Source organism: Geotrypetes seraphini, chromosome 11 (genome assembly GCF_902459505.1).
Source record: "Geotrypetes seraphini chromosome 11, aGeoSer1.1, whole genome shotgun sequence".
In the NCBI taxonomy this organism is placed as follows: Eukaryota; Metazoa; Chordata; class Amphibia; order Gymnophiona; family Dermophiidae; genus Geotrypetes; species Geotrypetes seraphini.
This window is the reverse complement of record NC_047094.1, coordinates 19,730,748-19,758,681: the sequence shown is the minus strand read 5'-3', so window position 1 is coordinate 19,758,681 and position 27,934 is coordinate 19,730,748. Positions and strand designations below refer to the sequence as shown.

The window sequence follows — 27,934 nt, the reverse complement described above, 5'->3', positions numbered from 1 at the left end:
ACTAAGAAAATAAAAGCTGCCTGCCCTCATCTTGAGTAAACATTTACGGCTCCTTTTACGAAGCCGCATTAGCGGTTTTAGCGCACGCAGCTTTTTGGCGCGCGGTAAACCCGCGCTACGCGGCTACAACTAACGCCAGCTCAATGCTGGCGTTAGCATCTAGCGCACGCTATTATGCGCGTTAAACCGCTAACACGGCTTCGTAAAAGGAGCCCTTAATGCCAGTGCTTGCCTTCATGAGAGTGAGATATTATTCAGTCTGTTTCCACAATAATGCGTAACAGAAGAGTGTTGGATAATTTTTAATAGGTGACTGTACAATCACAGAATTTCTGTCTACAGTACTTTTCAAGTGGACAAGTCTTTTCTTAGCTATATTAAGTAATCCATTTTCAATTTGGGCACTGGAAATAATACCTAGGAATCAGAAGCAGGAAGAACTTTTCACTCTCCTTTATAGAAAATGTAAATCAAATCTATATAAATTCATCATCATTTGAAAAATGATTTCACAATGTAGCAGAGTATTCTATCTACACCTCTACCAAAAGAAAGCAGAGTCCATCGTCTCCAAAGGTTATCGTGCTATCACTTGTAAGAAGGGGGGACGGGGAGGGGGGGGGAACACATGGAGAGATCCTTGGTGTTTATGGAATTGACACCACTTTCCTCTGGAAAGCATGTGTACCTCCAGAGCGATTGGCAGCTGCATCATAGTCCTTGCCGATGTGGACTGCTCCTCCTGGTGAAGCCATGAGTCCCACAACTCCAAAAGGGGAGAATGCTGCAGGAAACTCTTGAGGACCAAAGGGGAGAGTGCCAAAAGATAGCTCTGTGATGGGAGGAAGGGCTCCAGAACAGTAGTATGGAGATGCCATAGTCTAGATGGCAGAAGAATTTGGTGTTGGTTGAGGAGCAACTCCTTTACCATTTATTTCTCCTTTGAAGAGTCCTCCTGTTGTCAGCTTAGAATCTATTTGGATGGCAATTCAGAATCTACAACAGTCCCTTTCAGGCCAGTTTTTGTACAATTGACAGAATTAGAAGCTTGTATTAAATCGTCCCAATTTCAGATGTATTCAATTTGATATACTGCAATCTAAGAACTCCATATACTAGAAAGACCCCATCAAAAGCCCACCCAACTTTTATACTACTACTACTATTTATCATTTTTATAGCACTGAAAGGCATACGTAGTGCTGTACATTTAACATTGAATATACGGTCCCTGCTCGGAAGAGCTTACAATCTAATTTGGACATCTCAGGGTTGGGGAGATTCTGGTAGAAGGAATGATATAATGTGTATATGTATCTGACAGTGAGTGGGAGTTAAAAGTTGAAAGCAGCATCAAAAAAGTGGGCTTTTAGCTTGGATTTGAATACTACTAGAGACGGAGCACGACACATTGACTCTGGTAGCCTGTTCCAGGCATACAGCAGGGCAAAAAAGAAGGAACATAGTCTGAAGTTGGCAGTGGAGGAAAAGGGTACACATAAGAGAGACTTACATGATGAATAGAGTTCATGGGGGAGGGGGGGGTCATAGGGGGGAGATAAGTGAGGAGAGATATTGAGGGGCTACAGAATAAATGCATTTGTAAGTCAGTAAGAGGAGACTGAACTGTATTCGGAAACACAAAATGGGGAGGCAATGAAGTGGCTTGAGAAGTAATGTGAGCATTTTATTTATTTTGGGTGAACACTGTGACATTAAATAGTACTTTTGGGTGCACAGGTCACAAGAGAGAACTTTAATGATGTAACAAAAGTACAAGCTATTCGGGGGGGGGGGGGGTTTCCCTGGCATGTAGCCTTTTTGAGCCGTTTGGACTGCCAAAGTTACTGAAGTTCTCTCTCTTCACAATTCTTACATTGTGTGGTTTATTGTACACAGATTTTATAGGTGCTTGGTTTGAGCATAGTGTAAGGGCTCCTTTTACGAAGGTGCGTTAGCGGTTTAATAGCACACGCTAAACTGCCGGCCGCGCTAGACTCTACCACTTCCTCTTGAGCAGGCCTAGTTTTTGGGCTAGCGCGGGGGGGGGGGGGGGGTTAATGCATGATGAAAAGTCACACGCGCTAACGCGGCTTCGTAAAAAGAGCCCTAAGTTTTGAGAAACATTAAAAAAGTTTACCACATGAGCACTTACTGCCACCCATTTTGTAGGCGGTAAGGGCTAATGTGGTAATGTAGCTGCACTAAACTGATTAGTGCAGAAAGGCAAACAAAAAACCCCCCCCAAAAAAATATTAGCGCGCGTTAATCTGCTATTTAAGGTCACTTTAAAAAGGCGCTAAACGCGCGGGTAGCCAGGACAAAGCCGAGGAAATAAGACATCGACCACGGACTCCGCCTCCCCTCCCTTGAATCCAAATCCCCCCCCACCCCCGGTCTAGCATCGCTTCCTCTCTACTCCCCCATCCCCGTCCTATTTGCCAAACTTGTCTCGCGCACGCCAGCCGCAGACTCTACTGCCCAAACCCGGAAGTCGCTTTCTCCGGCGTCCTGCCCTACCGGAAACAGGAAGTTCGCGGCAGAGGGAGGCCGGAGAAGGCGATTTCCGGGTTTGGGAAAGTAGCCCCGCGGCTGGCGCGAGCCAGGTTGGAGGGTAGGACGGCGGTGGGCACAGTAGGAGAGAGAGAGAGGGGAAGATGCCGGACGGAGGGGGGTTGGGGTCCTGGCCCCTCTGTTTTCAATTGAGCAGCAGTTGGGGGGTCGCAGTAAAGCTGCTGGAGTGATCAGGGTTGGGCTTAGGTACCTTTCCACCTCCCCCTTGAATGCATTTCCTAAACTAAATACAGCATTGTTAACCTGAGACGCCAGGAGGACGGCAAGGTTGGGGTGGGGTTTTGTTTTTGTTTTTTTTTTGGGGGGGAGGGACATATTTCAGGGCATGAGAACAAAGTATTCTCCCCCCACCCAATACCTGACTTTTCCTGTTGTCCTGTACTTCCATTTAAATCAGAGCCAGGGCCGGCACCTTCGTTTGCAATGGCCCTGAAATTTGTTTCCTCCTTTTTTAAATATTCTCCTGTCCCCAGAACATAGGGCTCCTTTTACTAAGGTGCCTTAATGTGCTGAATAGCGTGCGCTAGACCTTAACGCCAGCATTGAGCTGCAAGGAGCCCTTAGTTTGCTTATTATTTTGATGTTTTTGAGCCCGTGATTTTTTCAGAATGTCACAGTCGTTGGTCCTGGATATATATTAATCATTAGTTACAACTTGGTTTAAAAAGGATATAGACAAGTTTGGAGGCAAAGTCAATAAACTTTAATTAGCCAGGTAGACTTGAGAAAGCCACTTCTGTCGCTCAGGTGTTATGTAATAATTTATTCTTCAGCTTTTTTGACCGTAGGAGCCAAATTTTCTGTTATTGTGGGTGCTAAACCCAATAGAAATGACCTCTTGTTGGAAACAATGAGTTTGTTCGGTATTGGGGGTGCTCAAGCATCTACAGCACCCAGAGAGTTGGTTCCTATGCTTTTGACCTAAACAGACCACTGTTGGAAACAAGGTGTTGGGCTTCATGGACCTTTCATATTATGCTTTCTATCTGTCTATAGGGCTATCACCAAAGGAGATAATTTTATAAAAGTCACCTAAATGAGAAGTCCCTATTTAATAAAGTCATCTAATAAAGTCACCTAAATGAGAAGTCCCTATTTAATAAAGGTGCTTCTGTATCTTTATAAAATAGTAGAGGCAAAGCAGAAGAAATTGTGCCTAGCTTAAAGGTGTGAAAATGCAAGAATAACACCTTCCCAATGGTCAAGTCCAGTGCAATAAATCTAAATAAAAAATACATGACTATCAATATTAAGGCTACAATGCTAGTTCAGCCATATAAATGCCCAGTATATATTTCATCATTGATAACAATGACGTGAAATAGAACTTATCTTATGGAACAAAGAAAGCATATTTATGCTAATTTGGCATTTAAAACCTTTTAAAGCTGCAGTAGCGCTTCCTACAGCTTAGTAAAAGGATTCCTCCCAAGTGTGATGTTAAACGTCTATTTCTTCCACTTTGTCTCTCACACCCTTTTGTTTTTGATCAGTTTTTAATTATGAAAAATCAGATAGATGCAGTGGTTCAGAAGAGTTATTATACCTTATGGAAACTCTGTTACCATCAGATCCTACTTTGATGCTCCCACCTTTACACTCTTAGTTCAGACATTCCTTTTGAGTATTTTAGATTACTGTAATATTGTATATTTGACAAGTACTAAGAAAAATTTGGCTAGGCTGACCTTGGTTCAAAATACAGCTGTAAGAATGATTTATGGCCTGAAGAAGTACGATCTTGTAACTCCTTATTATCGTGAGTTGCATTGGCTCCCAGTGGAGGCCTGGGTGATTTTCAAGTTGGGATGCTTTTATTATAAAGTTGCTTTTGCTGTTGACCCATCATATCTTGTTGATAGATTTGTTATCGTGACACATGAGAGGAGTAGAATATCTCATGCCCTATTTCTGTTTCCTTCAGCAAAGGGCTGTAAAAGTAAGAAACATCATGGGCATTGTCTTTCCTATCAAGCTGCTTCTTATGCTAAAGATTTCCGTCCATTACTGATTAGATCTGTATCTTATAAACATTACAGTTGGAACAGTGGTCATCAACTTGGCAGCTAAGCTTCAATGCTAAAAAATGTAAGGTAATGCACCTAGGCAAAAAAAATCCACACAGAACTTACACACTAAATGGTGAAACCTTGTCCAGGACCACAATAGAACGGGATTTAGGAGTGATCATTAGCGATGATATGAAGGCTGCCAATCAGGTGGAGAAGGCTTCGTCCAGGGCAAGACAAATGATGGGCTGCATCCGTAGGGGTTTTGTCAGCAGAAAACCTGAAGTCATAATGCCACTGTACAGATCCATGGTGAGACCTCATCTCGAGTATTGTGTTCAATTCTGGAGACCACACTACCGGAAAGATGTGTTGAGAATTGAATCGGTTCAGCGAATGGCTACCAAGATGGTCTTGGGGCTCAGGGATCTCACGTATGAAGAAAGACTAAAAAAACTGCGGATGTACTCACTGGAGGAGTGAAGAGAGAGGGGGGACATGATTGAGACCTTTAAGTATATCACGGGGCGTATAGAGATGAAAGATGATATCTTCAGTCTTACAGGGCCCTCGATTACCAGAGGACACTCGCTGAAAATCAGGGGAGGGAAATTTCAAGGTGATGCTAGAAAGTACTTCTTCACCGAAAGGGTGGTCGATCATTGGAACGAGCTGCCTCAGCAGGTGATTGAGGCCAACAGCGTGTCAGATTTTAAGAGAAAATGGGATATTCACATGGGATCAATAGGGGAGTAAAAGTCAGGGTCATTGGCATGGGCAGACTCGATGGGCTATGGCCCTTTTCTGCCGTCAGTTTCTATGTTACAGAAAACTTTTGAAGACTTTTCTTTTCTCCAAATTTTTGGCTAGCTAAGGGCTCCTTTTACGAAGGCGCGCAGGCGGTTTAATGCACGTAATACCGCATGCTAAACCGCCGGCCGTGCTAGCCGCTACTGCCTCCTCTTGAGCAGGCGGTAGTTTTAGGCCAGCATGGGTGTTAACATGTGATGAAATGTCGCGTGCGTTAACCTCGCTAGCGTGCCTTCGTAAAAGAAGCCCTAAATTTATTAAAAAAAAAAAAAAATCTTTATTCATTTTCAAAAATTACAACAAGTGTACAACATTCATTCAGAAATACCTTAAAAATTTCTGTGCATCATATTATCTGTATTTTTCCATAGCATAATCTTTTGTTAACCGCATTGAACTAAAGGTTATGCGGTCTAGAAATTTGCTATTATGTTATGTAACCCCCTTTTTTACTAATGCGTAGCACGGGTTTTAGCACCAGCAATGGCGGTAACTGCTCCAACACTCATAGAATTCCTCTGCGTATCGGAGCAGTTGCTGCTGGGGCTAAAATCCACAGTACGCTTTAGTAAAAGAGGGGATAAGATAAGATCTACTGTACGACCAATGACGAAACAGGCATTTTATTACAACTTGATTTCACCTCTAGAGTGTTGGGTATTATTCTGGATTCTTCCCTTACTAAAAATGACCAGATAAACTCTTTGGCAAAGAAATGTTTCTTCAGTTTGTGCATGTTGAGAAAAGTTAGGTCATTATTCTATCATGAACACTACTCATTATTGGTACAGTCTACTGTGCTTGCTCAGTTGGACTGTTGTAACTATTTATTTGTGAATTAAACAGGGTAGTCTAGATCGATTACAGTTGATACAAAATACAGCGGCTAAACTTATCTTTGGTAAGAGAAAGTATGACCATGTATCCCCATTATTGAGGAAGCTTCATTGGCTTCCGGTCTACCATAAGATACAGTTCAAGTGTGCGTGTGTTGTCTTTAAATTCCTCTGTGGAATATTCGATCCTTCAATTCCTCTATGTTGGAACGCTATTAGATTCTGTCACTCAAGGATTACAACAATTTATAAATTATTATTTCCATCCTCTAGAGCAGGGATCTTCAAAGTCCCTCCTTGAGGGCCGCAATCCAGTCGGGTTTTCAGGATTTCCCCAATGAATATGCATTGAAAGCAGTGCATGCACATAGATCTCATGCATTGAGGAAATCCTGAAAATCCGACTGGATTGCGGCCCTCAAGGAGGGACTTTGAGACCCCTGCTCTAGAGGACTTCAATGTGCTTGGAAGCTTAGTAAATCTATGGCATTTAAACTGTGGAAATTTGGAATAAACTCCCAGATTCTTTAAGACTCTTGGGTCAGTTACATCAATTTCGGAAAGATTTAAAAACATGACTGTTTACGCAATAGTTTCCAAGATTACCAGCTGACGAACTGTAATAAAGTATATTTTATTTTTCAGCTTTCTAAATATCTATCTAATCTTAACTAATAATATTTTCTCCATATGGCCTATTACTATGTCATTCTATTTCTTTAATGAACTGTAAACCGAATCGAGCTCCTTCGGGAAATGATCTGGTATATAAACTGATGATTAGATTAGATGTATTTGACTGATGGCCTTATATGGAAAATTATTTAGATTTATTGTACTTGACTATTGGGAAGTTGTTATTTTTGTATAGTTTGTATCTCCCATACCTAGTTTGGATGCTTCTGCATATTGGCGGATTGAAGGTTGTAAAGAGATGTGGGAAAAGAGGTATAATGGATTAATATCATGGCTGGTCTACATGAAATTAATCTATTATACCTCTTTTCCCACATCTCTTAAACTCTGGGAATTTATTGCCGAAGAATGTAGTGAAATCAGTTAACTTAGCGGTGTTTAAAAAAGGTTTGAATAATTTCCTAAAAGAGAAGTCCATAGTTCATTATTGAGATGGTTTGGGGAAATCCACTGCTTATTCCTTGGATAAGCAGCATAAAATCTGTTTTATTACATGGGATCTAGCTAGGTAGTTGGTACCTGGGTTGGCTACTGTTGGAAACAGGATACTGGCTTGATGAACCTTTGGTCTGTCCTAGTATGACAATTCTTAAGTTCTTATGACATTTTCACCTGTTTAGGAGCAGGAATACTGTAAATGTTAAACAGACATGTAAATTATGACTCAGTCCAAAATCTACTTCTGAATGAACCCACACAGGGTTGCATAAAGTATGCATCTACTCATAGCACATATTTTTTACATGCAAATATCTGAGGTAATTTTATAAAAGCCTTTATATGCACGTAAACAGGTTTTTATGGGTGAAAAATCCTTCTTAAATTTACCCCATTAAGACCAGAACTCCCCTTTGTAGCATCCTCAGTTGACCTTTCAGTGAATTTACCAGGTCAATCCTGCAAATATATATCGTGAATGGATACACTTTTCATCCTTTTACACTTGTTTAATCCCTTTTCCCCAACTTTTATAGATAAATCAGGTACTATTTTTAAGATTGTTTTACATTTTTGCTGGTTATTTATTACAAATTCTTTTTTCTGTTTTTTTTTTCCAGTTTTGATACAAAATATTAAGAAAATGGGGACACAAATGACGGACAGTCATAGACGATTTCTGCAGGTATTGATGTCTCATGGAATATTGGAAGGTTCAGCAGTGAGAGCATTACACAGACACTGTTGTGAAGAGCATAAAGGTTTGTATTGCATATTAACAATGCACTAAAATTAAATACTCCATTAAAGGAGGATTGTAAAAAAAATTGCAAGAGGACCTTGGGAGACAGGGAGACTGGGCATAAAAATGGCAGATGACATTTAATGTGAGCAAGGGCAATGTGATGCATGTGGGAAAGAGGAATCTGAATTTTAGCTACATGATGCAGGGTTTTACACTAGGAGATAGACACACATCTGAAAAATGGCCATTTTTGAAAAAAAACAAGATAAACGTTTTGCAGTTTTGAAAATGGTCATATTTGCTCTTGGATTTTCGTGCGTGTTCTGCAAAATGTCCAAACTCAGATTTGGACATCATATCGAAAATGCTCCGCCAACACGTCCCAAATGCAAAATCGCTTTTGCTGCCTATTAAGATGTTTCATTGGTATTGTTCTGATATTGTTCATATCATATTTCTGTCATGGGGCAGCATCTCCAAATGGGTTAGTTTTGCGCCTGTTTTACAAAGTCGCATGACAACAGCCCCAGAGCCCTTTAAATCTTTATGGGCTTCATGTGCGTTACCGCGCAGCAGCCGTTAGCGCGGCTTTAAAACAGGCCCTAAGTTTAATGCCAGGGTATGTGATGTATGATCTATTCTTGATCTCTTAAATATACTGTAGTAGTTTCATGATGCCAAAGAGAGCTTACCAGATCAATACAGTTACCCAATTAAAGATTTTTGATGTCTTGATACTTTTCTTGGTGCTTGAGGATTTTCTCCCTCTCTATACAGTTCACACAAAAATCATATGACACTGATCATCTCTATCATCAATAATTTTTGTGTTTTTCTCCTTTATCACTATGCCCAGTTTTCATGGATCTTTTTATCTGTGGAAATAACAATGTCTCAGATGATCACAACATCTTCACTATGTTACCTGAGCATTCTAATACACAACTTATTAATCACACTATAGAAAAAGAGTTCAAGGCGATTTACATTCAAAGAGGCTGTAAAATCTAAGGGAAAATAGAAAAGCAAAATAATTAAAATATCATCATAATATGAATATTACAAGTCATAAAAAAGTTTAAAAATATTTATGAAACCTTAAGTAATTGATATCAGTCCTAATGTAAACAGGTAGATTATTCCAAATTGTAATTGCAGCATAAGCAAAAGAGGTTGTTTTAATACTTATGATACTGTATCATATTACTGTTATTATAATTGAATTTGCTTGTTCCCAAGTTTACCTCACTGTCTGAATGTATTTTTGGGTTGACATCATTAGCTTACCAATTGCTTTTTCAAACCAAATTTAAAATCTATTTTTTATGTTGCAGCCTTTACATATGATAGCTCTATCTAATCTAATCTAATCTAATCCTTAGGTTTGTATACCGCATCATCTCCACGTTCGTAGAGCTCGACGCGGTTTACAGTAGGAGAAATAGGAAGGAACTATAACAGAGGGTTAGAGGTAGAAGTGTGAAGAAAATTTAGAGGACTTGGGATGCCAAGATATAAGAGTTTCCTTGATTCCTAAGTTGGAGGGAGACTTACATTTTTTTGAGAAAAGCCAGGTTTTCAGATGTTTGCGGAAAACTTGGAGAGAGCTCAAGTTCCGAAGAGGGGAGGTAAGGTTGTTCCAGAGCTCAGTGATTTTGAAGTGGAGGGAGGTCCCTAGCTTTCCTGTGTGGGAAATGCCTTTTAGCAAGGGGAAGGATAGTTTTAATTTGTGGGAGGATCTGGTGGTATTAGGATTTGCTTTTGTACAATGTACCCTCATGTTGGTTGTTTGATTTAATATACAGTACTCAACCGCAAATTCGTGATTCGGAGTTCGCGGCTTCAGTCATTTGTGTGTGGGGGGGTTTCTTAGTCCTCCTGCTGCTTTCACCATTAATTATTAGTAGCGCGGCCGCTGCCAGGGAGATTGGGGAGGGGGAGAGAGAAAGGGGAGATTGGTGGCAGTTGCAGCAGTAGAGCACGCACATGCGATGGAGCCTTCCAGCCGACGTCACTGTGGCAATGAGAGGCCAAAAACGGAGTGGGGAGGTGGGCCCTAAAAGAAATCAGGCATGTTTGGACTACATCCATTTTTCGCGGATTTTCACAATTCGCGGGGACTCCTGGAACGTAACCCCCGTGAATTTTGGGGGAGTACTGTATATGGCTATTGTTTTTCTTGGCTCAAATTTATCTAGTGTTTACTGGATGGTCCACTACTGGATATTTAGCACCTGTCCTATGTAGTTTGTTGCCTTTGGAACTAAAGATGGAGACTATGCATTTTAAAACTAAACTGAATGCCTGTTCCCTTCCCCCCCCCCAATCTCCCACCAAGCCTTTAATCCTTAAGGCAGTGCTTCCCAAACCAGTCAAGTTTTCAGAATTACCATCTTGAATATGCTTGAGACAGATTGATTTACTTAAGAAATTTCTTGTCCATTTAATATTAAGCGGCTTACAAAATACAATCGAAAATATGATACAAGTATAACAAATACATAACCAGATAGTATAAGAACATAAGAACATAAGTAGTGCCTCTGCTGGGTCAGACCACAGGCCCATCACGCCCAGCAGTCCGCTCCCGCGGCGGCCCAACAGGTCATGACCTGTCTGAATCACCCCTTGGTTTCTCCTCGAAGTCCTATCTTCCCATCCAATTCTTGACCCTTTGTCCCCGCACCCCTTTCAGTACCCTACGATCCCTTTGTCCCTCAGGACTCCGTCCAATCCCTGTTTGAATCCTTGTACTGTATTCTGCCTGATCACTTCCTCCGGGAGCGCATTCCATGTGTCCACGACCCTTTGGGTGAAGAAAAACTTCCTTGCATTTGTCTTGAACCTATCCCCCTTCAGTTTCTCCGAGTGCCCCCTCGTACCCGTTGTCCCTCTCAGTCTGAAGAACCTGTCCCTATCCACCCTCTCTATGCCTCTCAAGATTTTGAAGGTCTCTATCATATCTCCCCTGAGCCTCCTCTTTTCCAGAGAGAAGAGACCCAGCTTATCCAGCCTCTCGGCGTATGGGCAGTTTTCCAGCCCTCTTACCAGCTTCGTTGCTCTCCTTTGGACTCTCTCAAGTACCGCCATGTCCTTCTTGAGGTGCGGCGACCAATACTGAACGCAGTATTCCAGATGCGGGCGCACCATCGCCTGATACAGTGGCATGATGACTTCCCGCGTCCTGGTTGTGATACCCTTCTTTATGATGCCCAGCATCCTGTTGGCTTTTTTCGCTGCTGCTGCACACTGTGCGGATGGCTTCATTGATGCATCCACTAGCACACCCAAGTCTCTCTCAAGTCCGCTGTCTCCCAGCAGTGCCCCCCCCATTTTGTAGTTGAACAACGGGTTCTTATTTCCTATATGCATGACCTTGCATTTCTCAACGTTAAAGCGCATTTGCCATTTGTTTGCCCAGTCTTCCAGCTTGTACAGGTCCCTTTGCAGGTCCTCACACTCCTCCCTGGTCCTAACTCTGCCGCAGAGTTTGGTATCGTCCGCAAATTTTATAACCTCGCATTTTGCCTCCGTTTCCAGGTCATTGATAAATATGTTGGAGAGTAGCGGCCCCAGCACCGATCCCTACGGCACACCGCTCGTGACTCCCCGCCAGTCAGAAAATTGGCCCTTCACTCCGACCCTCTGCAGTCTACCCGACAGCCAGTGCTTGATCCATCTGTGTACATCCCCGCCCACCCCGTGGTTCCACAGCTTCTTAAGCAGCCTTTCATGTGGCACCTTGTCAAAAGCCTTTTGAAAATCGAGGTAAATGATGTCCATGGGTTTCCCTTTGTCCACCTGACTGCTTATTCCCTCAAAGAAGTACAGTAGGTTCATAAGGCATGACCTTCCCTTACAGAATCCGTGCTGGCTTGTTCGCAGTAAGTCATTTTTCTCGATGTGTTTGCAAATGTTGTCCTTGATAATCGCTTCCACCATCTTCCCTATAACTGAAGTCAGGCTCACCGGCCTGTAGTTACAGCATTCTCCAAAAATGTCACTACTTATTCACTACTTGTTCAGTGGAAGGCTTCCATAAATAAAGTTGCCTTGAGTGACTTTACTTTTGAATATTCAAAAATTTATCTTAAGGATCCTTTCAGATGGGTCCACAAAAATGCCCATGCTATTGAGATCACGATCACAATGGGTCTTTTGGAGAAGAAAACGGTGACGGAGTTCAAAGAAGCATTGGATGAACACACAGGATCTAGAATCAGAAAATAATAGTAAATATTGAACTAAGGCCTGTATTGGGCAGACTTGCACCGTCTGTGTCTGTATATGGCCTTTTGGAGGAGGATGGGCTGGAGAGGGCTTCAATGGCTGGGAGAGTTTAGATGGGCTGGAGTAGGTTTTGACGGAGAGTTCGGCAGTTGGAACCCAAGCACAGTACCGGGTAGAGCTTTGGATTCTTGCCCAGAAATAGCTAAGAAGAAGAAAAAAAAAATTAAATTGAATCAGGTTGGGCAGACTGGATGGACCATTTGGGTCTTTATCTACCGTCATCTACTATGTTGCTATGTTTATTGAAGATTTATGTCATGCATATTCATAGTGGTAATCCTGAAAATCTGACTGGCTTAGAGTGTCTCCAGGAAAGGGTTGGGAAGCACTGCCTTAAGGAGTCTGTCAGTGGGGAAGGAAGAATTGGCTTTGGTGTTATGTAGAATGTTATTGCAATCCTGGATGGGGTTGAGATAAGTAGGATTTAAAAAAAATTGTTACCTTCAGCATATTTTTCTGGTTTTGTTATATTGATATTGATATTTGAGTCAGATTAGTGTATCTTGCGTATATTCTTTCATTCAACCTATAGTTAAACTCTCTGGAGTATGCTGCTGGAGAATGTGGTAGAAAGCAGTTAGCATAGCTGGATTTAAAAAGGGTTCAGACCAATTCCTGGAGGTAAAATCTAGAGACCAATAGTAAAGGAATTTTTGTCAAATTTTTTACTTTTATAGTATATAATAAATAGACAAAAAAGTCACTACTCTGTGAACCGTCACTGTATATAACAACTTAATCAAAACGAGCCTCAGACACACTGACTGAATATATAATTAGAAGTCAGGTACTTTTAGCCAATAAAGCAACATGTCCTTAATCATTGGTTAAGTGGGAAATTGTTAGGTGGGAAATTCAGTAAAAAACTCAGACATAGTCTGAGAAAAACCTGAACCCCCCATCCAACTGTAGAGTAAGGTATAATTACCAGTGTACAGTCACACAGCAGTGTGCCACAAAGTTAAACAAAAAAGTGCACAAAACAAAACACAAAAACATAAAAAAACAAAAAAGCCAAGTACTTAGCTGGAAAAAAAATTAGTAGAGGGTTCTCCAGGTCGGTTCAGGAACTATCTCAGCTCCAGTTGCACACACTCCAGTCTCTCAATGGCTGGCAGCGCACAGCAAGTCCAGAAAAAGATAGCCGTGCTTGTACGCAGTCTTACACAGAGTTCTTACAGGAGCCAACTTCAGTGACAGTTCACAGAGTAGTGACTTTTATATACGGTAAAATCTAGAGACCATTATTAGGGTAACCTGAGGAAAACCATTGCTTATCCCTGAGGGACTTTTCCAGTAGCCCATTTAAAATACATTTTTGTTGATGTAGAGTTTATGCTTTTTTAAATATAACATGTATTGTGTACATTCTAGAAATTGATGTATCTTTTTGAACTGTATATTCGCTGGATGTTTAGCCTTATCTGCTGTGAACCGCCTAGAACCATTCGTGGTCTGGCGGTATATAAGAATCTTCATACTTTTTGGGATCCTGCCAAATAGTTGTGAGCTGGAGGAAATGGCATACTGGGCTAGAGAAACCTTGGGTTCTGACCCAGTATGGCAACACTTATGTTCTATTCAGTTTGAAGGGCAGTCACTTTAGCTGCACCTGTTGTATACTGCTTTGGGTTAAGCTCTTCATAAAGATGAATAACACATCTCAATAAATAAGTACATCTTTTAGCAGTACTTAAAACTGAAAAGCTACACATATATAATAATAATAATAATTTATTCTTATATACCGCCAGACCACGAATGGTTCTAGGCGGTTCACAGCAGATAAGGCTAAACATCCAGCGAATATACTGTTCAAAAAGATACATCAATTTCTAGAATGTACACAATACATGTTATATTTAAAAAAGCATAAACTCTACATCAACAAAAATGTATTTTAAATGGGCTACTGGAAAAGTGTTAAGGTTGAGTACTAAATATTAGTCATATTCAGAGTACATGCAAATTTCTCTTCTACATGGAAATCATAACTTTTAAAAACAAGAGGGCAAAGTTTCCAAAATATTCAGTGGCTTCGGTTGTAAATGTTTAAGACCGATCATTGTGTGACTCAAGACTGGTTCTTAAGAAACTGTGTATTTTGAAGGTGCAATGGAGTGTGTTTGACTAATATAAGGCTAGATTCAAGCTACTAATACTTACCATAATATGTCTGGTAGGTTATATGTAACAGCCCCGTGAAGTATTTTGTGCGGCCCCGGTCGAGGGCGATGCAGTGTTTTCCTCTGCTGCCCCCTGGTGTTTACCATCTTGCCAGCTCCCTCCTCTGTCTTGCTGCAGCGTTTGCGCGGCCCCAGAAACATTTTTTTCAGCCAATGCGGCCCATGGAAGCCAAAAGGTTGGACACCCCTGCTTTACACCCTTCCTTCTGTAGCCCAAATATTATTGCACTAGTCATTGGCCAGGTACCATTGACATTGGTTCCCTTCAGAACTTGGTACCCTGGGCAAGGCCAGTATGTGATCACAGTGTTCAGAACTGAACTAACGTAAATGCCAAGGAGTTTCAGCATGAAAACAGAACTAAACCACACAGACGTTAAGAAATCACTTTGATGATCTTAGGGCTTCCTAATGATGAAAACTATTAGCCAGTGGATGTCTACCACACTCTGGTCTCTCTTCTCTACAGAGTAAACTGTTACAGTTAGAAGGTTATTATGAAAGGGAATTATACTAGCAAAAGGGGTGATAATGATAACACTGCTTTACTTAGTCACCCATCCACAATCTACAAATCTCTTTATATATAAAATGACCACACTGTATAATATGTGCTTAATAGTGAACGCTCAGACCCACAACTATAACCCAGTGAAATATCATGGAGAAGCTGTGTAAAGAGACCATCATTGCTAGTTCACAGTCTCTCCCACCATTACTAAATAACATTAGTACTTAACAACATCCACAGCTCCTAAAATAGGAACAAAGACTACTTATCTTAGTAAGGTGGTACTGTGGTCTTAACAGCTACTCCGGGTACATCCTTCATCACCACAACTGCACAGTGCTCTGAAAGTACTCAGTGGTATGGTGGTTTTGGTCTGACTATAGAAACTCCTTTTTAAAGTAGCAATTCTCAGTTGTGCCAAATTTATAATGTTCAGTAAGCAAGAGAGTGGCTTTAGTTGGAGTAAGCCAAGAGAACTGCTGGGATATTTTTTTCCTAAAAATGTTTTTTTTTTTTCCCCCAAAACTAAAGTACTTCAGAATAAAGTATTTGGTGAAAAAATGACCAGCAGGTCCCAGATCTCTTTATTTTTTTTTTACCCCCATTTCCTAATTTTCATGCCCCGTTGCCCCAGGTATTGGGAAAGTGACACTCAATTTGGTGTTTAGGTGGAGGAAGAAACCAGTGGCCATTTTCTGAGCTGTCCCTTTGACTCAGTTTAAAAACATATTTTTGTCCAGTGCTTATTTTTTTATAGTCTGGAAAAGAATACTTGTCAGAAGGCAGCTGTGTTTTCATAATTGTAAGTGGATCACTGAACATATCTAAAAATAGGTCTTCCTATAAACACACGGTTTGGGATAATGGCAATGAAGTTATGCAGCAGACTTATAATTTTTTTACTATCTTGATAGAGCTTTTCCAGATCTGTTCTTGGAGTTTATACAGGCAGTCCCCTGAGTTACAAACTCCTGACTTAAGTATGACTCATACTTAAGAACAGCTTCATTAGATTCATTAGACATAGACTCCTATACTTCTGCAGCAGATTCAGGAATGATGCAAGGCCACATTAAGAACAGTGTGTGTTTGTGCATGCTGTATCTTGGAGGGAATACTGGTACGGACAGATGGCCCTTTTGTCAGCTGGGAGCAGAGGTAAGTAGCAAGAATCTTAAAATCTATAAGTTCTGAGTTACATACAAATCCAGCTTAGGAACAGCTTTAAAAACGTAACTCTTTCTTAACCTGGGGACTGCTTGTATAGTCAGACGGAAACCACATACCACTGAGTACTTTCGGAGCACATAGATGATGTCAAATCCTGATCAGTACATGTTGGATCCTGTGGATGAAAATTCCATCATTTCAGCAGTAACTCTGTTAGTCTCAGCTTTCAAATGTACAGAATCTATATTGGAGAGTTCAGAAAAAGATCACAACTAGTTCTAAATAAATAGATTCCCTCCACCCCATAATTGTTTAGTTGGAAAAGAACATTGTTTATACTGTAATAGTTACTATGTGGGTTAAACTAAGACAAGGAACACATTCAGCCCTGAAATACTGTTAAGTTAGTAATTCCAGATAGATCATTATCACACTTTAGCATATGGAGAATAGAGGAAAGGGATGTTAGTTCCTGAAAACTAGTCAATATGAGAAAGTTTATCTCTCTCTCTCTCTCTCTATATATATATATATATAATGTTATCTAAAACCACATAATTCACTCCATTCTTATCTCCTAAAGACTTCTACTTCCAGTTGGTAACTCTTTACCCAATGTTTTTTTTTTTTATTACCTTAAAAATTTTATATCATCGCTTATTCTATTCTTTCAAATTTTGAATGTAATTCTTGTTTTTAGTTTAAATGTAATCCGCCTTGAACCGCAAGGTAATGGCGGAATAGAAATCACTAATGTAATGTACCTACTTTATACAAATGGGATTGCTTGCTGCATATTCTTTTATATATATATATAAGAATATGCAGCAAGCAATCCCATTTGTATAAAGTAGGTACTCTGGGGATGCAGGTTTGGAGTTTGCATGCAAATGTGCATAACTTGGCAGATATGCATGTGTGTATTTATGTCTACTCTGGAGCAGGGGTAAAATATATGTGCAAACAGCAGCAACAGGCACATGTGTAGGCATACTGGAAATGTCCAAGATGCCTTAGCGCCTACACCAGGGATGTCACTGGAAAAATTCAGTGTCTCTACCTCTGTCTGCTAGTGGGAAAGGGACATGACCTATTCATGTGGACTGATCAAGCAGGATTCAAGGAAATAAAATTAACAGGTATGAATAAGGTTACCTTTCACATCTAAAACTACTACATTTCATACACACATACATCTGCTTATCTTTACTGAACCAATTTTAGAATCAACTATATACCACCTTGCTTTTTTATTTTTATTTATTAATTTTTGCCTCTGGGCATTTAAGTGGTCTACGGCTTTGGCGGTATATAAGAAATAAATTATTATTATTATTACTTCTTCCATTGAACCGCAAGGTAATGGCGGAATAGAAATCCCTAATGTAATGTAATGTAATGTAATATATAAGATTGGATAGATGTCTTTGAATTGTTGATGACCTCTTCGCTGATTGTCCAGCGCTTTTTGTTGTAAACCGCCTCATGGCTTTGGCAGTATATAAAAATAAATTATTATTATTATTAATATGGCAACCATGCATTGGACATTAACTGATCAGTATTTTCTGACTGGGATTGTTTTGGGGATTAAATATAATTACCATAGATTTCTGAAAAATCCCAACTTTAAGTGACAAATCATACTTATTTGTCTTTGTATATTATACTATAGTTTTTGTGTATGTGTTTTCCTTATAATTTTAGAATGATTGCCCCTAGCTTATCCAAAACAAGCATGGAGCTTAGGTCTATGGTGAAACATTAGTTTTGCTTTTCAAATCTGGGGAATGCAGTGGGGAGGGACAGAATTGTGTTATTTGCAATAGGAAATGCATTGATACTTGAACTGGGACTAGTTCAAATGTTCCTCTCTCTCCTTCAAATAATGCCAGTGCTGTGGAGTGGTAAGAAGACTCCAATTCCCGGGCATTTATTGGTTGCAGCTTTGGTGCCCAAGTGAACAATTCAAAGTTTTGTAGCCTGGGACTGATTATTTCTCTTGTAGACTGAGTGATGTATCTTGAACACTTACTCCCCTAGCCTGGTAATATGTTAAATCAGTGGCATGTATTTCTGAAAGTAAGGAGGGAGCGGGTATGAGACTCGTGTGGTTCATCATGTTTGATATGAAATCATTTTCAGCAGTGCTTGCCAGATGCACTTGGGCGTCTTTCTCTAGAAGCCACCTTACCGTTGTGGTGTTGTGTGACTGCTACTGTTGAAGGAAGGGAGGAAATTGTAAGATGGAACGAGGCTTCAATCCAGAGGCTGTCACACATTGGTCTTTACACTGCTTTCAGTGAGTTGTTTTTTTTTTGTTTTTTTTGCTAGACTGTCCTCAACAATACAATGTAAACTTATATGTGTGGGTCAGTACTGTGCTGTGTGACCCTGTCACTGTTCCTCTCCTCCACCCCCTAGCAGATGATTCAGGGGAGGTTAGGCCTGCCTGGCCTGTAGTGCCCAAGTCACTGCTATTCTGAATGGTATTCTCCCTTTCCTTGATATCATCAAGGCCCAACAAGTTGAGGCTATGCAATGTGGCAGTGGGTCACTACCAGAGGAGTTGCCTCTTTTTTGCCCATGGTGATTAGGGTTTTGGAAGATTATTTTTTTAATCAATTTTAGATATGGATTTTATGAGGTATTGTTTTGAGTGTATTTCTTTTGTTTACTGTAACAAAACACACTTCAGGTAGTACAATAGAACTTTTAACGCTACCTGGGCATATCAATCAGCAAAACTTTGGAAAACATTACCAACTAATATTAATCAGCAATTTAATTTTAAATGTTTCAAAAAAGACCCGAAGACCTATCTATTTCAAGAATTTATTATTATTAATTCCTAAAATTGTAATACTACTTAATAATTTGTATCACCATAATTATTTATGTAAACCGCTGTGAACTTCATGGAGATATTGGCGGAATACAAATAAAGATTGTATTGTATTATATATACCAAGTAAAAGAATGTTTTCCTCCAATTAAGTTGGTGAAAGGAAACATGTCAACATAATGAGCCAATTTTAAGAGTTTATCGGTCCTTTTTTTTTTCTTTTTCTAGTGCACTATTCTCATGACAAACTGGATGACTTTGTCAGTGTCATTAATGTCCAGCTGCAGTCGCTGTTTATGCAGATCAGGAAGGGAGTGTCGGAAGATGATGGGAGACAATACTATGCACTGGTAAGTCTGGCAGACACTAGGAATCCTTGCAGGATGCTCAGTGAAAAGCGGAGAAGCTTGTCCACAATCAAAACCCAACACAAAATGAATGCAAATGCTTGACTTAAAATCTGTAAATCAATTTACTGAACCCCCTCCCCTGCCTTTTACAAAACCACGGAAGGGGCATCAGAGCAGCGCCAGAGCATTCAGCATGCCTGCCAACACTAAAAACCTCCTGTGCCAGTTTTGTAAAAGGAGGGGGAGAGAGGTGTCAAAAATAATCTTGTGCAGGGTAATTTACATGTAAATGAAAAAATAAACCCAGCAACAACCCATAGAGGGATTTCTCAAAATTCTCCAAATTTCAATGTTAAAACATCTAGCATCAATTAAATATATAGCTGCTGAGCCAAATATCTGCTGCGAACAATAAGCTTCTGATGATTCTTACGGGTGTGGCGATCCAACAGATAACATATAACTGGAAAAACTGCTCTAGATTGAATTATAGTTTTGGTGGAATTCAATATGTCAAATATATAAGATGGAAAGACTGCTTGCAATACAAAATGGTTATTTTAATAAGTTCAAGGATGTGTGGAGGCCAGTAATAAGATATTATAATGATTAATATTTTTTGTTTATTCTTTTTCCTTATGTGATAAATTTGGAAATAAGGGTGGGTGGGAGGGGTATGATAATTTAAGTATATATAAGTATTATAAAAATGTTAATTCACATATGATATATATTAAGTGTATTTGATTATGGGAGGGGGGTAGAGATTAAATTTTTCTTGGAAAATTGCTACTGAAGAATTTTCAAGTGATGATGTAATATAATTACTTGTTTTTATTGTACACTTGATGTAAATTATAAAATGAATAAAGATTTAAAAAAAAAAAAAAAATTAAATATATACAGTAGCTCCAAACTAGTATTTTTCAAACAGATTGTATTATGTAGGAAGTTGTTAAATTATTAAATAATTTTTTAGGAACATCAGATTGTATGAGTAATCCAATCCAATCATGTGACGTTCTGGATCCAGTACCTCCTCATAGGTCCAGTATCTCTTAACTCATATAACTCATGCAGTGTACTTATCTCAATGTATTGCAGAGTCCAGCTAGTCATTTATAAAGCTTCCGACAAAACGTTATGCTCCGTCACTATGGCTGCTTCAGGGAAGCTCACTATTTTTCACTTCAGTATTCATTAGTATTCACTATTCATTCATCTGATCTTCTGCATACTCTGTTGCATCTCCTAGCAAAGTCTTGAAGAATGGTCTCAATTTTGGCAGCTAAGATTTAATGTTAAGAAATGCAAGGTCATGCATTTTAGGCTAGAGAACGGTACAGTTTAGGGAGTGAAGAACTTTTGTGCACGAAAGAGGAGCGGAACTTGGGTGTGATATATGTGAAGATCTAAAGGTGGCCAAGGTTGAAAAGGCAACAGCGAAAGCTAGAAGGGAGAGATATGGCCAGTAGAAAAAAGGAGGTATTGATGCCTCTCTATAAGACTCTGGTGAGACCTCATTTAGAATATTATGTACAATTCTGGAGACCACACCTTAAAAAAGATATAAAAAGGATGGAGTCGGTCCAGAGGAAGGCTACTTACAGTGGTCGGTGGTCCTCATTATAAGATATATAGAGACAGACTTAAAGATCTCAGTGTATATACTTTGGAGGAAAGGTGGGACAGGGGAGATATGATAGAAATATTTAAATACCTATGTGACATAGATGTGCATGAGGCAAATCTCTTTCATTTGAGAGGAAACTCTGGAATGAGAAGGCATTGGAAGAAGTTAAGAGGTGATAGGCTCAGGAATAATCTAAGGAAGTTTTTTTTTTACAGAAAGGGTTGTAGATGTGTGGCATAGTCTCATGGTAGAGGTGGTGGAGGCAAAAACTGCATCTTGAGTTCAAGAAAGTATGGGACAGGCACATGGGATCTCTTAGGGAGAGGAGGAGATAGTGGATGGGAAAATAGGATGAACCATCTGGCCTTTTATCTGCTTTTATGTTTCTATCAGCAAATTTAATTATCTCACTAGTTATTCCCTAACCTGTGAAGCTATATAGTACTGCACCAGATTTGGAACCCTCAACCCTTCTGTACTTTCTACATTCTTCACTCTTCATGGTGTGTGTGTGCTATCAGCTTGTTTGAGTGCATCTACCAGGGAACCAAAACATATAACAATCCAGGTAAAAAATTCATCTTCATAGCTGCTATTCTCTTAAGCCGTGATATAGACAGGGCAACCAGCAGTGAATATTGGCTGGCATTAGCATAATATGAAATGGTGTCCTCTTCTCCTCTGATTTCCCTCCCCCCTTCATTATTGCACTGGTTTCTGTTCTCTAAATCTTGCATGTTAGCCCTGTTTGATACTACTTTCTCCAAATTTTCAATTTGTGGTAGTGAGTCTACCAGTGCCCCCACCTGCTCTTCTGCTGATTCAACTCAGTACTTGTTTCATTGACCGTGGAAACTATTTCAGCAATTTTATCCATCACTGTATCTAAGTGCAAGTCAAAACTGGTGTGAATTTTAGCAAACAACTGATTTCTCATCACTATGATCGGGCATGAGAGGAGGGATGCATCCATAATCTTGGTGTCCTCTGTTGCCGTTTTCCCCTCTGAGCAGTGATCTTGCAACTTCATCTCTTTAGTTTCTCCACACATTCAAGTCACATAATGGGGTAGAGTTATTGGAGCAATCTTTGGACCTATTTTATACACACAGTAACACAGTAAATGACTGCAGAAAAAGACCCTCACGGTCCATCCAGTTTGTCCAACAAGGTGACCAGAGCCCCAGATAATTTTTAAAAAAAATTTATTTATTATAGGTATCTGTATACCGCCTATATAAGCGGTTTACATTCAGGTATTTAGCATTTTCCCTATCTGTCCTGGCGGGCTCACAATCTATCTGATCTACCTGGGGCAATGGAGGATTGAGTGACTTGCCCAGGGTCACAAGGCGTCTACTTGGCTAGTAGACTCACTAAACAGAGGGGAATTCCCCACAGGAAGAGGCCACACCATCATCAAACCCATCATAAAAGACAAGAAAAAAAAACTGCCTCTCAGCCTGACAGCTACTGACCCATTGCATTAACCTCTCCCTTCATAAAACATATGGAAGGGATAGTTCAAATTCAGCTAATGAACCACCTAGAACAATTTCAACTATTACATGATACCCAATTAGGCTTCAGACCGTCGTTCAACACTGAGACGGTAATTGCCTCCTTCCTCAACGAGCTTTACAGCCTACTGAGCAAGGGGCTAAACGCACTTATACTCCAACTGGACCTTTAGCAGAGCCTTCAGCCTAGTGGACCATGACTTGCTACTATTCTGTCTGGACTCTTTCAGACTATCAGGAAATGTCCTCAGGTGGTTCCAAGGCTTCCTGAAATCTTGCAGCTACCAAGTTCAATTTGAGGAGACTCTATCTGACAAATGGGCCAGCAACTTTGGCGTTCCACCAGGTTCCCCATTGTCGCCTCTTCTCTTCAACCTCGCTAGGAGGTTGTCTAAGCAGTCTAAACATCTCCCTTATAGCTACGCTGATGACATCACTATTATCTTCCCTATTACCTACCTGACACCCACAGAGATAACTTTTGGGACTTACTGTGTATAAAATATGTTTTAATAAAAACATATTTTTATTTTTGCAGGTGAATCTTGCAGAAACAGAAATAACCAAAATGGCATCAGATTATGCAGAAAATGAATTGGAATTGTTTAGAAAAACGGTAAGTACAAAACAGGAAAATGTTAGAGGAAAAGCTTTTGCCCTAATGCAGAAAATCAGCTGGTAGGTATTTCCCAGCTGCCCACCATAGAAGCTGGATTACTTGTAAGGTAATGGATTGGATTTATTTGACTTGATATACTGCCATTTACATAAGTACTGTGTACAAAACTACACAAAATGTGCAATGATCTCTGATTGAATTATACAATAATAATTGTTGAAAAAAATTTAAAATGTGATACAAAACATAACAACCCCCTAATACAATTATCACAGCAGTCTAAAAATTTGCATAATGTTCCTGGAATAACACACTCTTAACCAGTTTCCGAAAAGTAAATTAGGAGGAATTGGACTGAAACTTGTCCAACCAAGCATTCTAGGTCTTTGGTCCTGCATAAGAGAGAGCCTTTTCCCTAGTTGATGTAAGTTTTATTACCTGCTTATCTGAGTCTGGTTTTGCTATCTTCCTAAACCTGGGTAGATGTGTATACAAATTTCATACTTCAAGAATGAGTTCCTCCCACTCCTAGTGTCTTAAATATCAAGGATTTTTTTTTTTTTTATAATGGTGTAAATCAGGGGTCCCCATATACAGTGGTGCCTCGCATAACGAACGCCTCACACAACGAACGCTGCACACAACGAACTTCATGTCTTGATTCATACAACGAACTTCGTTTCACACAACGAACTTCACACAACGAACTTCGTTTCACACAACGAACTTCGTTTCACACAACGAACTTCACACAACGAACTTCGTTTCACACAACGAACTTCGTTTCACACAACGAACTTCGTTTCACACAACGAAGTCGCCCGAGCTGCCGATGTATTGCATCCTTCCGCGCAGGCACTGCAGGCAGTCGTTAGTCACTGCGCTTAACTGCCCTCTCTCACTGTATACAGTCGTCCTTTTAAGATAAACTCAATATTTTTTATATATCATGGCTTCTAAAAAAAGCAGGAAGGTGATTTCTGTTGAAATGAAACGGGAAATAATTAGAAGGAGTGAATGTGGGGTAAAACAGTGTGACCTCGTCAAAGAGTTTGGCCTCAGCAAGACCACCATTTTCACCATTTTGACAAATTTATCTTTTTTTATGTCATCTTAGCATATTTTATGCTGCAGAACGAATTATTTTTTTTAACATGTATTGTTATGGGAAAACGCGTTTCACATAACAAACTTTTCGCATAACAAACTTGCTCCTGGAACGAATTAAGTTCGTTGTGTGAGGCACCACTGTACTGTTCTGAAGGACCACAATCTAGTTGGGTTTTGGGGATTTCCACACAAAATGTGCATGGCTTAAGGTGAGGTCAAGATGACATGTAAGTCAGCTTCATGCATATGCAGTTTAGAAAGCCTAAAGACCTCAATGGACAGCAGCCTTCAAGACTGAATTTTGTAGGTCCCTGATCTAAATAGTTACCAAAACTAATGAGGCTGGTGGTTGGTTTATAAATAGTTAACCCCCCACTTTACAAAACTGTGATAGTGTTTTTTAGCACTGAATGCTCTGCACTGCTCCCGACGCTTATGGGAATTCTATGAGCGTCAGGAGCAGCGCGCAGCATTCAACGCACCGGCCAGTACTAAAAACTGTTAGTTTTGTTAAAAGGAGGGGGAGGTAAAGGAGGCATGAGGCAGAGACTAGAGGCTGTACCTAATACTGGAGTGCAGTCGGGTCCATATTATGGAGTAATTTTTCCCTGAAGGGTCTTCATGGATTAGCTCCAGAATAAATTTGACATGGATTGCCTGTCTTTTTATTCTTTGAGATGTTTGATGGATCTTGGTCTGAGTCATTCTGGCTTTTCTTATGTTCTTAAGAGTTTTAGGGTGTTTTATACTCCTTTCCAAGGGCTAGATGTACTAAAGTCAGGCGGGATGCCCACTCCCTTCTGCCACTGGATGCTCCCCTGAATCCCTCCTCCCCCAGTCAAAAATGGCGTGCCTTCCCCTCCCCGCTGCATCATGTGATGCACAGGGAGGGGCCTAAGCTCCTGATTGGCTCAGATGCCTAAGGCACCTCCCAAGGGATCCAGTCATTTTTATTAATTTTTTTTTTTTTTTTTTTTTTTGAGGGATATGGAGCAAGTATTTTTCTTTTCCGTTCTGTTGATACAGTGATGTCTGTTACACACCTCACAAGAAGTTTTGTCCATTTTTATATAGATGGATCTTATTATACAATCAGATAATGGGTTTGCATCTTCCACAAGCATTTTGAACCTTTCTGACCAACTACAGAGCAAGAAAATGAAGAAAAAAGAAGCAGAGCAAGTGTTGCAGAACTTTGTGCAGGACAAATGGCTTTCAGAAGTAAGTGTTTTGGAGCATGGGCTTGCGTTTTCTTGAGCTGTTATGCACAACAGTGTCCATGATGGGTTCCACGTCAACGGAAGGCTGAAATAAACCTGGGTAGGGAAGACTTGGTTGGGGGGGGGTGATTCTCTCAGGTTGCCAGAATTTAAGCAAAGGGATGGTAAATGGTGCTTAAAAATTGGTGATGGAAAAAAACAACGATCAGTGCTATTCTATAAAGGGCACTCAAAGATGCGATTTTGGTGCCCAAATTTGAACGCCAGGACAGACACCTGCTGAAACCAGGAGTAAGTCCTGGTCTTCACACTGCACAATTTGGGCGTATATCCCCAGTATTCCAAAACACGGCACACAAAGTTTAGGAATGCCCCTCCAATGACCACGCCCCCGTTTGAGTGGTGCGCTATGGGATTGGGATGTCCGTTGTTACTGAATAGCGTGTAGCAAGATGTGTGCGCAAATCCAAATTGTCACCAGTTAATGCCTATTGGCAACTAATTGGTTCGATAATCAGTTTAGTTGGGTGCATATCTCGGATCAGTGTCCAAAAATCAGCACCTATTTTGAGTGTCATATATAGAATCCAGGGGTAAGTGCGTAATTGCTGTTAGGGAATAGTGACATAGTAAATGACAGCAGATAAAGACCTGAATGGTCCATCCAGTCTGCCCTGTAATTGCATGCATTACAATTTCATGATTAAATTAAAATGAATTTTTTTTCCTTTGTTATTTCTGGGCCATAGACCTTAGAAGTCCACCTGGTATTGCCCTTAGGTTCTAACTACTGAGATTGCCGTTGAAGCTCACTGCAGCCTATCCAAACCATCTCCTTTGCGGGATTCGGACCGTGAAAGTTTGCCCATTTATATTCTAATTAGAGATCATCTGGGTTCAAACCACGCCTTTTTGAATTCGTCACCATTTCTTTCGGGAGAGCGTTCCAGGCATAAACCACCCTCTCAGTGAAAAACAATTACTCTTAAGTCTTACCACCCCTCAACCTCAATTTATGTCCTCGAGTTTTACATAAATCTGCAGCTACATGCCCAGTTTTAGACATGAGCGCTTACACTAGCTCAATAACTGGTATACACTTGTCCCTCCATATTTGCGGGGGTTAGGTGCAGAGCCGGTCCGCAAATAGGGAAAAATCGTGAATATTTTTGGGGCCAGGGAGGAGCCTGAGGCGCCTCAGCCAATCAGTGCCTTAGGCCCCTCCCCATGCATCAGATGATGCGCCGGGGCGGGGCCTAAGGCCGCTATTGTGCAGCGACGACCCGGGGAGCAGGAGGAAAGTTCTGCTCCCGAAAACCGGCATAGGAGCAGGAGGGTCCGGGCACCCTTCCTGCTCCCGAAGATGGGAGGATTGTCGGAAGGAGCAGGAGGGACTGGGTACCCCTCCTGCTCCCAACTGTTTTCAAGGTACCGGGGTGGGTGGGCTGGGCCGACCAGGGGTGGGCCGGGGGGTGGGAGGCCTAGGAGCAGGAGGGACTGAGCACCCCTCGTGCTCCCAACTTTTAACGTGGTGTTGGGTTGGGCCGTTCCGTGTCTGGGGTGGGCTGTGCCGTGCCAGGGGGGAGTCAGTTGGTGGCAGGAGGGAGTGGGCATCTCTCCTGCTATATGTGGGTCGCTGGGGGGGCCCTCGCGTTTGTCAGGGGGGGCCATCGGTCTTTTTTGGACAGGTCTGCTTGTCTTTTCATTTTTTTATGGGACAGATATCTTGCGTGTGTAACACACGCAAAATATCTGTGCCATGGAAAAAAATGAATAAAAAAAGACAGACAGGCCTATCAAAAAACCTGCAGACCTGACGGTAACTCAGTTACCGACAGGTCTGAGCACTCGGGTTTGTCAGTAGTAAAACCTGACTCAAAATAGCCAAGCAATTGTTAGTGAATCAGTCGCTTGGCTATTTTGCATGGGGTTTTGCTAATTTGCATGGGAGGATCGGGATCGGATCGCTACTGCCTTTAGTGAATGGGGTTGGAGGGAAATTTGGTCGCAAAAGGCTCGCAAACCGATCGGTACACAGTCGGTTTGCTTAGTGAATTTGGGCCCAAGTCGGCTACCGATTCATGGCAACACAGGCAGTGATGTTTCACGGAAGAGTACAGGAGTGGTTTATCATTGCTTTCTTCTGTGTGACTCCACTATGTCGCTGCTGCCCCTCAGCATCTGATATTCCCAGGCGGTCCAAACACACACAAGAGGCAAGTGAGAAGTCTAAATCCAACCAATGAAGCTACATTTATTAGTCCATAATAAAGTCCAAAAAAAGAGAAACGCTCACTTCTGTTGTGGCCGGGTATACTAGACAACATACACCTTTTAAAAACTGCACAGGTGCCGACCGGAACACAATCTGA

The 27,934-nt window shown here is 40.8% G+C and overlaps 2 protein-coding genes across 11 annotated transcripts in view; one reads left to right on the top strand and one right to left on the bottom strand.

The window, feature by feature from the left end:
- The window catches only part of IL4R (interleukin 4 receptor), a 56,808-nt gene extending 55,707 nt beyond the window's left edge, over window positions 1-1,101 (bottom strand). Inside the window, exon 1 of the mRNA XM_033914928.1 lies at window positions 929-1,101. The gene's annotated coding sequence lies outside the window, so the exon portion shown is untranslated. The remainder of the gene's footprint in view (window positions 1-928) is intronic.
- Window positions 1-27,934, top strand: part of NSMCE1 (NSE1 homolog, SMC5-SMC6 complex component) — a 114,024-nt gene that overhangs the window by 68,648 nt on the left and 17,442 nt on the right. For 2 of the 10 annotated variants that reach the window (XM_033914930.1, XM_033914936.1), the window contains exons 2-5: window positions 7,984-8,124; window positions 19,339-19,460; window positions 23,152-23,229; window positions 25,417-25,563. In XM_033914930.1, the coding sequence (XP_033770821.1) occupies window positions 7,984-8,124; window positions 19,339-19,460; window positions 23,152-23,229; window positions 25,417-25,563 (488 nt within the window). Of the gene's footprint in view, window positions 1-2,517; window positions 2,848-4,874; window positions 4,896-5,221; window positions 5,268-7,983; window positions 8,125-11,831; window positions 11,877-18,410; window positions 18,568-19,338; window positions 19,461-23,151; window positions 23,230-25,416; window positions 25,564-27,934 lie in introns of those variants that run through there. The other 8 variants (XM_033914931.1, XM_033914934.1, XM_033914932.1 and 5 more) reach the window with 8 other exon arrangements.